Source organism: Catharus ustulatus, chromosome 3 (genome assembly GCF_009819885.2).
Source record: "Catharus ustulatus isolate bCatUst1 chromosome 3, bCatUst1.pri.v2, whole genome shotgun sequence".
NCBI lineage: Eukaryota > Metazoa > Chordata > Aves > Passeriformes > Turdidae > Catharus > Catharus ustulatus.
In genome coordinates, this window is record NC_046223.1 from 113,502,722 (window position 1) to 113,517,488 (window position 14,767).

A 14,767-nucleotide genomic window follows, 5' to 3' on the forward strand; every position below is an offset into this window, starting at 1 on the left:
TCATTAAATTGCTTGACAAGAGGGGCCTTTCTGGTTGTAGTAAGGACAAGATTCCCTGATAAAATGATACAAAAGCCTACAAAGCCACTTGTTCTTCCCACAGGCACTGCTGAAACCATACAGGCTCAGTCTAGCACAGCCCCTCCAAAAACATCTCACAGTGATGGCATTTTTACATCAGTTGCTATGGATGGATTTCACTTCTGTGTCCCTACAGCTATTGAATAAGCTCTTTTTAATGCAGCACGATTTTATTCTAACATGTGAAATGTAATTAAGCAAGGAGAAGAACCCATATACAATTTCTTTCTCTCGTTTCAGAGGACACAAAAGCAGTGAACCAAAGTAACAAGATTCTATTTTCTTTCTTCCCCAAAGAAGTAACTACATTATCCAGCTGTGCAGCATTGCAGCCCATACCAAAAACAATTACACAGAGTTCAGCACCAGCTTGCCATTATACAGTGCTGCTGAGTTTTTAAGAAGTCAGCTCAAATAGCTGATTATGATCACCAGCCATTCAATGCCTTGCACCTCAAAGCTGCTCAGTGCAAGGTGAGTCCCTGTGCTGAGACACTGCACACAAAGTAGAATAAAGGATCAAAGCAGGGAAATGCTGTTTAGGGTAGAAGAATGGTTTTTTCTCCTCCTCCTCTGTAGGAAACAACTCTGTATTGTGAAACAGCAACCCTACCTACACTTTCTTCTTGTTTTTTACAGCATTTATATTGCCCTTGCACAGCTGAGAATCCACCTGAAAAGAAAATTCTGACTGGGGGAAGGTAGGTTTCTGTATGTGAGGCAACTCAGGATAAATGATAAATTAAAGACTCCTGATCTGGAGCTGAATCCATTCCACCTGGGGTTGATGTACATTTGGGGAATTAACACAACCAACTTTGCTACACAAACATGTAGCAAATGTTTGTCACAAATGTGACAGAACCAAAATATTACACTAATCTCAACAAAAAATACTGTAATATGAGCACCAAAATTACAAGTTCATTGAGCACCACATGAAAACATGTATTTCTACAAGTTAGTACCCAGGATGGTGAAAAAATATTTCTAAATCCCATCCAAAAAATATCTTACATATACTGCAGCCTACTGCAAGTTTTGACACAGAAAAATCCCAGTCAGACCTAGAGGGGTCATTCAGCATTTTGTAATTACAGTTAGTTAAGGCCTTGAGATGGAAAAAAACCAGCAGCTTATCTCCTTCTAAACAGCAAGAGTTTAGTTCAGTAATCAGCACATGTAATACCACACTCTCAGAACTGCACCCTCTTCTAAATGACCTGACCATCCTCATTAATTAGAGTTTATCTCAAAAAGCACACCTCATGTTAGTATTTATGGACAAATTAAACACAAAGATGAACTTTTTCATCTTTCTTCTTTTAGACAACTAGGTCAAGATAAAGTTAAAATTGCCACAATTGTAATATTTTAAGCACTATAACGTGCTGTAGCCTCTTTTATTCTCTGCATTTTCATCAACAGTTTTTTGTGACACTAAACAATAGGTGTAAGAACTTACAGGGAAGTCTTTATCAGACTCTTGTATTTGAACAGCAAAGTTATCAGGGAAGACTCCTTCTTTACCATTGAGTTCTCCTCTCCACCAGCCTGGCTCTCCAGTGTCCTAAAATAAACAAAAGGTCATTTCAACCAGTATTTACTTCTTCCCCAGAACAGATAGTTACACAACAACTTTTTCCCTCTTACACACAACATAAAGTGATTGTCTGAAATTGGCCAACTTAAGGAGAAACATCTACAGATCAGATCAGGTTTGGTCAGTTTTTGTTTACTTTCCAAAATGCAGAATGAAATTATATTACATCATACAAGATAAGGGTATAAGGATACAATCTGCAAAGGGAAGGAAAGTACACAAAGCCAGTTAAGACCTAACACACAACATTTGATCTTTTCAGCTTCCTTGACCAGCAAGTTATTCTGTAAATACTGAAAATGTTACTGGCATGACGCACAATTCTACTAAACAGAAGTGATTCTGATGTGATGGATCAGCTCCACTGGTCTGTTAGGGTAAAGAAGCAGAAGAATATACCCCCACTGTGAGAAAAAAATAACCATACTGCAACAAAAGAAAATAAAATATTGGATAATTCATTCAGTGGCTGAAAAACCCATGACATGATGTTACTGGAACAAGACCTTTGTCCATAACAGGAAGTATGATGTTACACTTTACCAGCATAAATAACAGCTTTCCTCTGTGCCTCAGATCCCAAAAAATCACAGACACCTACAATGGCTTGGGCTGGAAGGGACAGATCATCCAATTCAAAGCCCCTGCCATGGGCAGAGCTGCCACTCAGTCTGGACAACTCTTCTCAGCTCCACTCTGGACCAGTGTGTGCTTGGGGTAAATTGGTTTAAAAAGACACAGAGGCAAGAGATTGAGTGGAGATGGGGTAAGGGTTGCTGTGTTTACAAAAGGGTCTTCCAAAGTTACTCTTTTCCACTGTATTTATAATCAAGGATGCTCATAATATCAATAATCTAATTCCATAAAATTAAAATATTAATAAAGAAAAATGTGTTGTTTTCTTCTGCAAGTGAGAGAAAGTTGAAGATAAAACTTCCCACGTTTTTAGGAAAGTCATTATTCCTTAATATAGCAAGCATATAAACAAAAGACTGCAGAACAGTGCAGGGAAATTAGGAATGGGTAGGTTTATTTCCTGTTTAGCACCCTCTCTGTAGCAAAATGATCTATCAAAAAGTGCTTTCAGAATTCAACACAAATGAGAACATTCAACTAAATAACCACAATTCTCTTACAGGCAGAAAGTACCACTAATTTCTCTGTGGTTATTCTGAATCACCAGGGAAAAGAACAGTTTCTGAAGGCAAAGGGGTGTAGTGTAAACTTTTACAAACCACCACAGGAGGCTTTTTGCAAAGCTTTTCCCATTTCCTCACTGAAAAGGCATTTGGTACTGAGTGTACACTGATCCCACTGGCCTCTGAGGACCCCAAGATAACTCCCCACTCTGGAACCACCTTTGAAGTCACCTGGATCTCCATCAAGTGCAGAAGCACAGAGCTGACACTCACTGAGGGAACTCAGTCTACAGGAATACCAACAGACCCTCCTGGTCCTCAATTCACACATGACCTCCCTGCACAAAATTCACCAAAGCCATACACATGGTCAGAGCAGAGCAAGTTTTCTTACCTTAGTGATTATTTGAATGATCTCTCCTTCTTTAAAGCTGAGCTCATCATTTGAGCCATCATAGGAAAATATTGTCCTGCAATATTCCTTGGCTGGAACAGAGGAGCACAATTAATCAGGACATCACAGGTAGTAACATTCATTATAACAGCTCACTGATGCTATCTGAGAGCTGAGAAATTCACACTATAACTTTACCTCTAGACCAGCCACCTGAGACTGATTTATGAATGCTCAAATCACAGGAAAAATAAGATTATATATTTATTGAGGAAAGGAAATAAGTATTTGAGAAGTTAGAAGCATAAACCCCAAAACATTTTTTTCACAACAGCAAATTAATTCAAGCTCTCTGATTTCAGAGGGAGAAAAGAAGCATTAAAAGTTTAACAACAGTTAAAATTGCAACAGCCCATAGCATTTATATATTCAATTTTGAGCTACTTTATACAAAAAATGGTTGAGCTTATGTAATTTCTCAAAATTATTCTAAATTTCAAATTTGCAATCCTAACTAAATACAGGCAGCTGTTTTCAAGTGACATCCTTTATTAACAGGTACAACTACAGAAATTGTAAGCAGCAGACTTCAGAAACTGTGCAGTGAAACCAAGTAACTGAAGCAAAGTCATTCTTTGGGTTAAGCACCTGAAACCAGAGTTCATCTGAACCAGCAACTCTGCCACAGCCTCTTCTGCAAAAGTAGAAAGAATAATTCTTTTCTTTCCATTTGGTACAGTTCAAAACTAATCCATTTAAATTGTGGTAACAATTAAAAAAGCAAGAGGATTTGTTTTCCTTTCCCACACTGGTACAAAAACAACCATGAGAAAGGCCAAAATACATAAACAGACTTCTTAATCCCAGCACATTTAAAATTATTTAGCAGATAAAGGTTGGATTTCTGTATCTGACACACTAAGAAAGAGAAAGCAAACAAAGAGGACTCTTTAGGTGCTGCCATAACCTGACAGCACAAAGAGCAGCTGCTTCACCCTCCAGTTAGAGTAGCACATCAAATCACAGAACCACAGAATCATCTGCAATACTTAATGCCAGCTTCTGCTGAGTGGTAAGAGAATAAATTAGTGGCAGTCAAACCTTTTTGCTGCTGTTGTACTTTGTTTAATCGAGATACACATCTTTAGTTTAAAAATGCACAAATTGTATTCACAAATAAAAATCAGTGATAACCACTATGTTAAAATGCCAAGTATGCCAAGGTTGAAGAGATAATATTAGAGATATATGTATGTGTGTTCATAGATCTGTAACCACATGAGTAATCTTAGATACAAGAACTTGTATTATTTTGATGTCTTATCTAGTAATCAAAAATGTTCAGCCACAGCCTGGCACATTGTGGTTTATGAAGAATTACAGAAACATAAGAACCATGTCAAAGAGATGAATGTTTAAATTGAGGTCCAAAGCCCAAAATCCGTATTGACTCTAAAAAAAAATTCAACAGGTACACTACAAATATCTATCCAATTTGAAGGTTTTATCAGTAATCATGAGTGACTGTAACATTTCACTGCAACCTGATGCTGTGAAAATACATGCATGTCCTTACTGCTGGGGAGTTGGTCAGTATAATCCTTTATCTCCTCTCCTCCTTCAAGCACTTCTCCCCTCCTCACACAGACCAAGACCCAGAGCAGGCAAAAAGCAGTGACAGAAAGGGGAAGGTTCCCTCTGCTCCAGCTGCCAGAATCTGGAGACAGGGAGCCCTGCACCCTGCCCAGGTCCCACGTGCCAGGCTGTGAACCCCAGCATCAGCACCACCAGGAAAGCCAGACACATGAGAGGAGTTTGTACAGCTTCCCCTTTTGAATCTTATTTTGTAAGCCTGGTATTTTGCCAGTAGTTAAGTTTAAGAAAGACTCCAGTTTAATTTGAAACATTTAAAATAAGTCTTCTCCAAGGTCTCAAGACTATGATCCCTGTTGCTCTACTGCTAGATATTGTATGCTAAGACAATTGGGGGATAGAGGGGTCACATTGTGATTTTATTTTTTAAAGAAAACATTTTTACATACTTACACCAGAGGCCAAAACAGGCTTCCAAAACCAGAACCTCACTGCAAAATAAGCCACCCTAGTCTAAACATTTCAGAGATCTGTGTTTATCTGCTAACAGATGAACACAGTTTATTTTAAAACCTGGTCTCTCAAAACTGAGGATGAGATACATGAACTGCACTGTGGTCTATATTTAAATAAAACACTAAGGAAGAAAAACCAGCTTTCTTCCTGAGGTTTAAGATGTTCTTATCTGATGTCTATAGGAATTACCTACTGATGTTGTCCTATAGTTTCTATTACTGTCATATTTGAGTTCTTTCCTGATATATTTGTTTCTCTGGGAAAGAGACTCAGCATGGCTACAGGATTAGTCCAACTTCCACGCTTTTAGCATGAGATGCACCTGAAACTATGAAAGGAGTTAAATACTGAATGTTTTGGATGTCCAGCATAGAATATTGGGATTTTTTCTGGGCAGAGTTGAGTTAATTTTTATGCCAAGTTTTTCACCAATACTCAAAGTTGCACATTGTCCTGATGGTTCTTAGAGCAATAGCACCGGAATGGTTTAAAAACAAGATGTCGCAGTTTTCTTATTTCTGCAAATTACACATTCCATAGAAAACAACACACCAAAATAAGATATTTCCACATAAAACAAAAATATACTTAAAATTACAATACAGAAGTTGACTAAACGTCTGCTCTGGAACTGGAAAAATAAGAAGTCTACACATCACATAATCAAAGTTAATTTTTCATATGGGGTTGGCACTCCCACAAGATGTTTTGGGTTGGCTTAAAAATCTTTTCTCGATAAAATTGTGCAATTTGACAGCTAAATGAAGTCATAAATTCTTAAAAGATAATAAAAAAGAAAAATAAAAAAGCAGTATAAACAGAACCACAATGGAACAGGATTATCAAGGGAACAGACCTCAACACAACAAACACCAACTTTCTGCTGCATGCTGCCACCTCCACAGAAAATCTTGAGCCTACAAAGGAACTGGTGTAACCTGGGGACTGAAATTGTGCTGGGAGACTGTTCCATGGAAATAGGTCTCCAGCATCCCATCAGAATCAAACCAGGCAGAAAGTACATCCCTTTCAACATGTCAACAGAAAATTAATGCAAAAGGACTGTTGCAATAAAAGTTCCTACCAGCCTTATTTTGTTCTGAGACACAATCCTACAAATGTTTTTGATTCCTTTTCTACAGAAATGTAATCAAAAAGCCCCTCAGACTTTTTTGCATTTGCATAACTCCTCAAAGGTAGAGAACATTACACAAAACTCCAGTACACACATTTTAGATTTTAACACCAAAAAAAATGGATAACCAAATAGTTCATAAGAAAGGACTACCATGTAACAGCTGTAAATATCCATCAGCCTTACCTTTTGGTTTACTTTCAGCTTCTGGTTTTATTACTTCAGGTGTGTTTTCAGTTTTTGTTACACTGGGAAAGTGAATTAACTTTGTTCCAGGGGGATGGTTAGGTAATGGCTGCATGAAGGGAAAATAACTTTGTTAACAAAAATTCTTTAGAGTTTTGTTTTTGATTAGGCTACAGAACACACTGAATTTTTCATTAGCTGAGATGATGAAAATTACCATCTCCACGAGATTCAATGAGCCTTCCCACTAAGCACTTAGCTAACTGCATTTACTTCATTACAGACACTGCAATTAGAGTTTGTTTACTGATTAAAGACAGAGTACAGTTCTCAAACTGATCTCAGGATATGGCCAAATATACTTCAGCAATTGTACTTCAGCAGTTCCAGGTGTTACTCTGCCATCAGCCTCAGTATTGCCTCTCCAGCACAGAAGCAGTTATTTAACAGCTCTGCTCAGAGTAACTCTCTGGCCATGCTGACTTTGCACTGCAATAAGGCAGGGATGTTCAGCAGCCATACACCACCTCAGACAAGCAGCTTTTAACTACTCAGACAAATGAAAGAGAACATGAGAACCTGTCCCAGCTTCCCTTCACTCTCAGCAATTTGTATGGAACAGGTTAAGGGTCACCACAGATTTCTCCCAAATGAAAAAACAAAGAGGCATTGCCACAAGTTTCAGAGCTAAGACCTAACCAAAATAAATTACTGAATATTTCATATTTCCCCTTGGATATTTACTGAGCTGCCAGGCAGATTCCAACAGCCTCAGCTGCATCCACTTCTTCATACCCAAAGAGCTACAAAAACAATATGATCTTACAGCCAGTACTTACCTGAGCAGCCCTAACAGCCTTACTGATGTGAAAAATCCCACTGCCTTTAGTTATTCTGCTCATTTTCAGCTACAGTTCAACTTTGCAGACCTTCTACTGTCAGAGACACTGGGATTTACTCTCCTTAGAACCAGACAATGCCTGCAGGCTGGTGCTTGGTGCCATACCATAGAGGAAGCCAAGGTCATTTGGGATGTTCCTGCAGCACCTATGCAATTTAACTCTCTCCAGAATGGTATATGAAGGAAGCACTAAAATAACCCTCCTCTGAGATTAAACACCTTCAACATGGAAATAGTTCTCTGTATTTCTCCTTTCCAACATAAGATGCAATTAGGAGTAAGAGAGGAAGTTTAGGCAGACAGAGTATAAATAGCCTGAGCCCAGGCAGGGAGAGCTGGAATAATCTCCTGCACCAACAGCATATACACTCCTGGGCACTTCAGATCCATCAGTGCTCAGCCTTCCTGTGCTGAACAGTCTGAATTTTCCAAGGGAAAAAAATCCTCTCTCCTCTACACAGTTCTCTTTTATTTTTTTTTGTACTGTCTCAAAAGACTGACAGTGCTGTCCCAGCATTTGATCAGCCAGCCCCAAAGCAAGTTAAGCACAAATCCAAGGATGCCATCTATTTTCACAAGAGCTCCATGAGAATTATCTCTGCTGTTCTGTAAGTCTGTCCACCTTTGGGATGACTTTGGCAACAAGTGTAAGTGAAATATTAAGTGCTAAACTAAATTGTTTATTTCTCTGATATTAAGTTCTGCAAAACCATTTTCTCACTTCATTTCCTCTCTTTATGAGAAATGACCTTTAAGACCTTCCCAGACAGGCCAACCAAAACTGCACAGCACCAGCACATTTTATTGCTTATACACAGTCAAATAGAACAATTCAAAAAGTCTGAGCAGACTTCATATTAATTGCACAAGCTTGTATAGCACTTTATATTCCCAAGTGGCAAGGCAGACAGTAGGGAAGCATCCTTTAGAATGATCAACTTCATGACAAGAAAGCAAACTGTAAGTTTGCTGAAAACCTATTCTAACAGCATTCACATGAAGATGTAGTGATCACAAACTGCCACATCAAGGGACAAAGGAGAAGAATGAGGAGAATCCATGTGACTTCACAGAAATAGAAAGGTTTGAGTTGGAAGGGACCTTCAAGGACCAAGCACAGACACATCCCACAGAACCAGGCTACACAAAGCCCCATCCACTCTGGCCTTGAACAATCCCAGAGATGTGGTAACCATAACTTGTGTGGGCAACCTGTTCCAGCACCCCATCTCCCTCACCAAGAAGAACATCTTCCTCATCTCCCCTCTTTTCTTCCTAAGTCTCCCTCCTTTCAGTTTAAGCCATTGCCCCTTGCCCTGTAATTACAGGCCTCAGTAAAAAGTCTCTCTCCATCCATATATCCATTTATATATTGAAAGGTTGCAGTAAGGTCTGCCACAGACCTTCTTTTTTAAACAACACCTTCTTTAGGAGGCGACATTCCCCAAGTTTTAAACAGAAGGCAACACACTTGCAACTTTTCCAAATCATCTGGTGCTCTAACCAGACCAGAAACAAACACTACACACACCATGTCATTGCTCTGAGCATTGCTACTGAGGGAAAACACATTCCAGGGAGCCTCTGACTCTCCCTCCTCCCAAGGACTCACCTCACTTTTTGCCCTACACCATTACAATTATTACCATGGCAGAGGAAAACAAATCATTCACCAAAACAGCATTAATGGTCATAACCCACAAACCAAAACTGAAATGGACAAAGGCTTTAAAAAGTTTTCTTGATCACCTGAGTCAAAACTGAAATTCTGCACTATCTCAGCTGCCTTTAATTTCTCAAAAGCTGAAAATCCATATATAAGACCTTGGAATAATAAGTTCAAGTTAAAGGACTGAGCATTGTTGCAGTGCTTCCAAGGGGTATGAGTGCTCTCGAGTTCACATCAAAATAAAATTCAAACAACAAAGAATAAAAGTGCTCCTTTTCCCTCATAAGAAAATGGGAGAAAGAAAATGCAAAATCCTAGAACTGCATTTTTCAGGCTTACAGGCTTACACAACCAGTAAGTTATGAAGCCAGAAGCTTGGCAGCACTCACTGAAGGTAATGGCAGTTGACACCCAGAATGGCAATCTCAACATCCACCAAAGCCTGGTAAAAAAATCCAAATAGCCAAAACACAAAGAAATGCTGAAATATTCCTTGTTTTAAAAGACAAGTTTAACTTGCATAGGTAGGGCTAATCTTCTCCTAAACTATATAAAAAGTCTGCTACAAGATGAAACTACAAGAGACCTCACACTGCAAATGTTTTCAACATGTCACGGTGTCTTTTCACCACAGGGCTCTGAATTGACAATTTATGTCTCAGCTTGATTTTCAGTCTCTAATGGTTTAAATATCAAGACATTTGAATAGATCTTTTGGAAGCAATGTTAAATACAACTTACTGTGAAACAAATTTGAGGGGTTTGTTTAGTTTTACAGGCAAGAGCCCTGTGAGAGGATAATGGGTCACATTCCAATTCTCCTAAATTATTTTTACAGGAAGCCCCAAAAGAAGAATATGTACCACTACAAACCTTATCTTGCTTTTTATCTTCTGATTTTTTCTCTTCTGATTCATTACTGGATAATCTTGTTTTAAGTTTCACTGAGCCTTCCTTAAAGATATCTCCAAACCCAACACCTCGGATTTTCTTTGGCTGTGCTGGTCCCAATGCAGGTTCACTCCCATTTCCTGGAGAGGTCACAGGTGAGGTAGGACTATTGAAAACAGGCTCTGAAAATAAAATAAGAAAGGGAAAGCTATTTTAAAAGCTGAAATTATTTATTTGCCCTTCTGGGAAAAAAGTGGAAGCAGCACAGCTTTGTGCACTGCCCCTGATAAAGAACTTTTCTAGGAACATTAATGTAGTTGTAACACCTCACATTTGTTCTCATTTTTTATTTAATGTAAGACCAACTTAAATCATGCCAGGTTTGCCCTGATGCCTTTGGCAACTAAGTCAACAACTCACTAATATTCTTGCTATTTCAATTAGCACTCAGGCTCCACAGCCTGCTAACGTCAGAGTTTTCCATTAGTTTTATGAAATGCTGTTTATGCACTCTCTGAAAATGGCATTTTAGTCCAACATTTAAAAGCTTCTCATTTGAACAGCCACAGCCACAGAAAGTGATAATCAATAAAGGTCCATAATGAATCCAAACATGTTTCAAGTGCCATAGGAAAACAGAGTGTGTTTCAGTGGCAGAGGGATGCCTCTCAAGGAACCAAAACAACATTTTCCTATTGCTCAAAATGCTCCAAGCATTCAAACCAAATACAGTTGCTGGAAATTAATCACTGGTGGATAATTCAACTATCTATAATTCTTTTAATCTTTCAGTTTTAAGGGACAGCATTCCCCCACCTTCCAGAAACCTACTTCAGAGAATAACTTAATTTTGTTGCTAAGAGCTTTGCAACATATTTTTTACATTTTTAAATTATGGTCAGACCTGTTAAAACCCATAGATTAGTATACTTAGGCAAGTAATTTTTGCATGCAAAATTCCAGGAGACAGTCATGTGAAAACAGACAGTTTTTATAAACCAAAGTCAGAATGGCCTCCACATCTTTCAGCCTTCAGGTCAAGCTCTTTTCAGCCCAAGCAGGCCTGTAAACTGCAATAAAGATTAAAGCCTCTTCCTTCTATCACAAATTTAAGATATTTTGATAGTACTGTAAAGCTAAGTTGCTCTTGACTTCAGTTGCTCACCCTTTGTCTACCCAGATGCTCTTTATTTAGTTATATCCCACTGAGATACCTCACAGGACAGCCAAACATCCCATTCATGGGATTCAGACTGCACCTCTGAAGGACCACAGATAAGTGAAAGAGGAAGTTGCTGTTTCCCAAGATTGAGGAGGGAACCAAAAGACACTCCAGATCCTGACTGTGAAAGCAATGAGCATTAAATATAACCTCTGGAGGATGAGGGGCTGAACACACCAACTTGTTAGGTACTGACAGAAAATACAAATACTTCAAATTACTGTGCAATGTCACTGATTTCACTATGCAGGAATTAAGACCAACACAAACTCATTTGTAAATTCACTGCACCAGAACTCACTAAACTGAGAGAACCTGACCTCCAAGGAAACAGTCACTGAGCTATTTGGGACTGTTCAAGTCAAACTCTTGTTTTAGGCTATTGTGATTTCCACAATTTAAAAAAAAAAAATTCCAATCCAGGCTCTTCCCTATGTCTGAGCAAGCCTTGTTTGAATCAATCAGTACTGGTCATCATATAAATGAAGGTGCACGTTACCACAAGGAAAAAAAAAGAAACAAACTGTTCTCCTCGAACATTCCACTGCTGTCTTTTAAAAATCAATTAACTCCTGCTATGATGTTCCCAAAAACCATTCCTGTTTCAGTAATACCATATCACAAGTCCCCTTCAAACTGATCTTCATAGACTGAAATGTTTCTGAAGTGCATTTATGAGGGAACAGAGTAATTGCCTGTAACACACAGACCTGCCTGGCACCACTCAGCTACTGTTCAGCCACAGAGCATCTGCTTCTGCCCCAGCTATAGAGTCATGGCCAGAAAAGGACAGTGACATGTAAATTCTGCCTTAAACATCTTATTGTTAGATTAAAACATAATCTAAGGCCTAAGAACCAGGGTCTCCTTCCCTGGACTCATCTTAAATTGAGGCTCTTCACACTGTTTTGATTCTCAAACGACTTGGTTAAACACTTAAATTTTCTGTTTTAGAGAGCTCATGTCTGTGAGAATAAGACTGCAAACAGCTACTAAACAAAAGAATTTTCTATCCAATTCTAGAAAATATAAACTTTGAGTATGATAAAATTTCTAGTGATAAAGTGTAGAAGACACATTTGCAAGATTAAGACCTTGACTACAACTTTATTATGAGTGACGTGGGAGCAGACAGGTATCTTCACACTCAGCATCAACATTTTCTAAAAAGAAACTGAAACACCATTCTTAGGAAGATTGAATTCTTTATAACTTGGTTGTACTTTAACCATAATACTCCAAATTACACCAGAAATTAAAAATCACTTTGCTAAGAGTTTGCAACAAACAGAACACTACCTGAGTCATCCAGAGCATCCTGTGTTTCTCCATCATCTGTCGATTCCAATTCTTTCACAAAGTTTGAAGGAAACATCCCTGCCTTGCCATTCAGTATTCCACTCCACCATCCTTCTTCTACCTGTATAGAAATATTTATTTTGCACATTACCAATGGAGTAAAAGGAAATTCCTATCAATTCCATACAAACTCTACAACCAGCATTGGGGAAAGTCCAAATTATAATTTCTTTTTAAAGAAACCCACCAAAGATGTAGAAGCATTAGCCAAAAAGAGGGGCAAAAAAAACAATTTAATGTTACTTGTATCACTACAGCAATGATCCTAGAACAGGAGATTAGCCCCATGCCAGTGAATCCCAAAAAGCAGCAAAATGTTCATCAGCTTTGTCAGGACAGACTAAGAGGCACTGAACATTTAACACAACAAGTAAGTATTAAACTGTTCATGAAGTACAGATGAAACTGAGTTTGTGTGCCCATGGAAATTTTTATGTATTCTTGCTGTCCATCTGTCTTTTCCTCTGTCTTGTCCAGTTTCCAGTCCTGCTCCAACTGGCCTCACATCCACGGGGCAGCTTCACACAATTTCAAACAAAAGCCACATTTCAAAGATCAAACTTCCATAGATATTGTTGGGTAGAACAGAGAAAAGTCCTTAAGGACATCAGAGTAATGGAAAACAAAGCTGTCCACTCCTAGCAGGAGGCTGAACAGCCCAGCCTGGCCCTACATGTGCCACAGGGGCAGGGACCTGCCCACCAGAGCTGACCAACATCACTGAGTCCATGAGGATTTTGTGGTGGCACACAGCAGTCCTAAGGCTAGAAATATATTGGAAAGTTTATCAGGAATACCCCACATGGTCTAAAGCAGAACATGCAAAAGCTGGGCAGGAAGAGGTGATGGGGTAAAATGATGCCAAAGGACTGAGAATTGTGTTCTTTGAATTTATGAACACTTTTCAAAATGTCTTAAATAAATTCAGTCTATTTAGTTAATGAGCACTAGTTAAAAAATATAATTAAGATAAATTTTCAGAATCTTTTATTGAGGTTGCCCTGTTTTGAGGCTGGAAAGCTGTTTTTAAGAATGGAAAGCAAGAGGAAAAGGGAAAAAGCAAACCAAGCAGCAGCTGTTTGCATTATCTTTTTTTAGCCTGGCTTTGTAGGTCACTTTGCCTGACACAGAGGCACAGTTTTTAAATGCCAGCCCACCTCCAGGCAAGCAGAGCCCAAGCAGAAGCTGGCAGCTGCAGAGACAGGCAGTGAAAAGAGGACTGTTGTTTTTAAAGGCATCCCTGGTGCAAAAATACAGCTTTGTTGTGGATGGTTCAAACTCACAGACTGGTCCTCTGAAACAAATTTTAAGTACAGATTACTGGCAAGTGCTGCCCAGGCTCTGGCACCTCAGGCTTCATGGAACACATAACAGAAAACTAAAATACAAATGCCTTGACTCACCCACACCACTCACTCAGGAGCCACAAGAAAGGGACTTTTAATGGCTACGATAACAGAAGTGACTTGAGCATCCATTTATTCTTCTGCCAAGAGATGTGGTCAGCAAAGCACTTTACAGCAAAGCAAACAATGCCAACTCACAGGCACTTGGGAACAAAACCAAAATTTCCTGGGCACACTCACTTCAGCCTCCTCACCTTTATATAAACCCCTGACTATTCACAAACTGTACTGCCAGAAAAGGTTTCTTTCACCAACATTAAGACAGAGGCTGAAGAAGTTCCCCATGCTTTGGTGAGAGCATCTGCACATCTGTGAGCAGCAGCAACACAGATGACAATTTCATAACCCTTCTCTTCCATTCCAAAATATTATCATATGATCCAATTTCCACAAGAGGGAGGTACAGCTCTGGTACACACACCAGAACTTTTTTTTGGTGAATCCCATTGATTTATTTCTAAAAAAACCCTCAGACTTCTAAAGGAAAAATGGGGAAGAAGACTGAAATAAGCAGCTTCACCAATCTGGTTTGGTTTTTTTCTTTTTTTTGGTTTTTGTTTTGTTTTCTAAAAACTTCCCTAATGATGTTATACAAAATTTTATTTCACTTGTAAAAAGAGTACGCAAATATCAAAATATAACACTACAAAAATAAATCTGCTATTTAGTGCT

The 14,767-nt window shown here is 38.8% G+C and overlaps 1 protein-coding gene across 2 annotated transcripts in view; it reads right to left on the reverse strand.

Annotated features, from left to right (window-relative positions):
- The window catches only part of LOC116994398 (CD2 associated protein), a 76,449-nt gene that overhangs the window by 18,434 nt on the left and 43,248 nt on the right, over positions 1–14,767 (reverse strand). For both annotated transcript variants that reach the window (XM_033056074.2, XM_033056073.2), the window contains exons 5-9: positions 12,630–12,750; positions 10,091–10,290; positions 6,648–6,756; positions 3,218–3,309; positions 1,547–1,651 (exon numbers count right to left, since the gene is read on the reverse strand). In XM_033056074.2, coding sequence (XP_032911965.1) covers positions 1,547–1,651; positions 3,218–3,309; positions 6,648–6,756; positions 10,091–10,290; positions 12,630–12,750 — 627 coding nt within the window. The remainder of the gene's footprint in view (positions 1–1,546; positions 1,652–3,217; positions 3,310–6,647; positions 6,757–10,090; positions 10,291–12,629; positions 12,751–14,767) is intronic.